This window comes from Charadrius vociferus, unplaced genomic scaffold (assembly GCF_000708025.1).
Source record: "Charadrius vociferus isolate BGI_N301 unplaced genomic scaffold, ASM70802v2 scaffold90, whole genome shotgun sequence".
Lineage (NCBI taxonomy): Eukaryota > Metazoa > Chordata > Aves > Charadriiformes > Charadriidae > Charadrius > Charadrius vociferus.
The window spans coordinates 8,090,790-8,092,988 of record NW_009647222.1 but is presented as its reverse complement, the minus strand read 5'-3'; the positions used below and the strand labels follow the sequence as shown (position 1 = coordinate 8,092,988).

General features: G+C 41.7%; 1 protein-coding gene across 1 annotated transcript in view; it reads left to right on the top strand.

The window, feature by feature from the left end:
• Positions 1–1,200, top strand: part of ITPR2 (inositol 1,4,5-trisphosphate receptor, type 2) — a 229,919-nt gene extending 228,719 nt beyond the window's left edge. Inside the window, exon 57 of the mRNA XM_009879682.1 lies at positions 1,114–1,200. Coding sequence (XP_009877984.1) covers positions 1,114–1,200 — 87 coding nt within the window. The remainder of the gene's footprint in view (positions 1–1,113) is intronic.
• The last annotated feature ends 999 nt before the right edge of the window (positions 1,201–2,199 follow it).

Sequence of the window (2,199 nt, the reverse complement as noted above, 5' to 3'; positions counted from 1 at the left end):
TGAGTAGATACAGTGATACGAGTTTGGAATGAAATTGTACTCGATTAGTAACAGCAGAGAACAGGTAAGGAGAAAAGCCGAGGGGGAATTAGTTATGAAATCCTCCCAGTGAGTGTGCGAGGACAGAGGGAAAACTGCAGAAGCGATGACGGGCTTTGCATACACGGGTACTGCATAACCCAGCAATAAAAAAGGTGTAGCGTCAGAAATAGCTGAGTACTGACGGGAATCAGTAGAAAAGCTTTCTGAATCCAACACTTGGATTTTTTCCCCCGCTAAGAATATTGCAGTGCTATTGTGAAAACAATTTGCCAAGCCTGTTGCTTTGCTTGTGTCACCTTTGTCTTTGTGCTCCTCCTGTGGCTCCCCCTTCTCTCCCGTATGCAGCACAAGCTGCTGGCCTCCCTTAAAGCCCTGCTTCTCTCAAAACCACCTTACATGGTGTCTCTCACTTCAGGATCAAAAGATCCTGATTTTTTGCTAAAGATGCTGGCCACCTCTGGGTTGCTCATTACAGTTTCAGAAAAGCATCTTTGTGTTTTCTTTATGGGAAGCCTTTCAGTGGCATCAACAGAGTTATCTAATTATCCCCCTTCAGAACCCTCCTTAAAACTCTTTTTTCCCCGAGAAAAACTCGACAAAGGTTTAGGCTGGATGTGCTGAAACTGTTGCTTATTGTGCTTACCCATACCATCCTCGTGGTTTTTTTTCATCCCCCTCTGGCTCAATCTGTTCTCTCCTGGCTTAAATTTAAACCCTCTGGGGCTGGGACCGTCTTTTAATTCTGTGATTGTACAGCACCAAGTGCAAATGCTGACCCTCTGCAGGGCTGCGCAACACGATAGCAGCACAAATGATGCACTGTAAGGCCTGCCGCCGGATAGCAATAATGTACAAATGAGAATAAAATACTCATACTTTGCAAGAAACAGTTCTCCCCCTTCAAAGGCATCTCTTACTTGTAATTTTCAATGCTGAAGAAAAGAATCCCACTCCCTGTTGTTTTGCGTATATGTATCTTGCTCCGACTGCTAAATAATAGTAAAAAAAAAAAAAAAAGAATAAAAAAGAAAAAAAAATCTCAACTTCTCTCTCTCTGCCTTTCCACCTTAGATGACAGAACAAAGGAAGAATAAGCAGAGGCTGGGCTTTCTTGGATCAAACACACCCCATGTGAATCATCACATGCCACCACCCTGATACCACGGGGAGAAGCCGTGACTAGCCTTTCATCAGTATTCCTGCTTTATTATAGAATAAAAAGCTGAGATTGAGAGGAGTGAACAGTGCCTATTGTTACAAAGTTAAAAACAACCAAGTGCCAAGATGTTAAGTGGTTTAGCTCTGGGAACAATTTGTAGCTGTTTTTCATGGTTGAAAAGGACCACAACCTAGAACGCGAGAGAGACAAGGGAGCTCGTTTGTATTCGTTGACGGGGCCCGACTCAGCTGCGTTTGCGCTCTGCAACTCGATGGCTTCGGTGGTAGCTGCCGTATGCGACGGAGGTCGGGGCAGCGTTTGGCCGCATCCTTAGATGTCTCAGCCTTGAGACTTCTCCCTGAAGCGCTGGGATAACCAAGATGAGCAGAAGAAAGAGGAATGTTCATTAACGCAAATACGACAGCCTGGTTCGAAATTGATAGAAGTCATTTCTGGCTTATTTGCCAAATAGCAACATTACTCATATTTGCTTGGCGTTTACTATTTTTTAATTACTGTAAATATGTCAGTTGGGTAAGCAATAATGTTGCTTCAAGTAACTTCTACTAGGAGGGAAAGGGGAGAAACCTCAAAAGACTGGAAAAAAAAAAGAAAAATAGAAAAAGAGTTGCAAAGAGAAACATTAACGCTTTTGAATTTTAGCTGTCACCATGCAATTTCTTATTTATAACATGGAGCACAATGGATCTACAGCTGTGGGAATGTTATGCACATAACACTGACAACATAACTGGAAGTGATTTCTTTCTCCTGGCTTCAGATGTTCTCGATTAATGTGGCCGTGAGATTTCACATACTGAGGAGTTAAACTGTGTTTTAAATTCAATTTCCAATGGAGGATTCATAAAAAAAAAAAAAAAAAAAATTATACCTGTACTTTCAAGCATGTATGGGTTTTTATTTTTTTTAAAACGCTTAGAAATTTCTTTCTGTGTGGAGCTGTAATGGTGTCATTACCTTCCGTAAACTCATCTTCA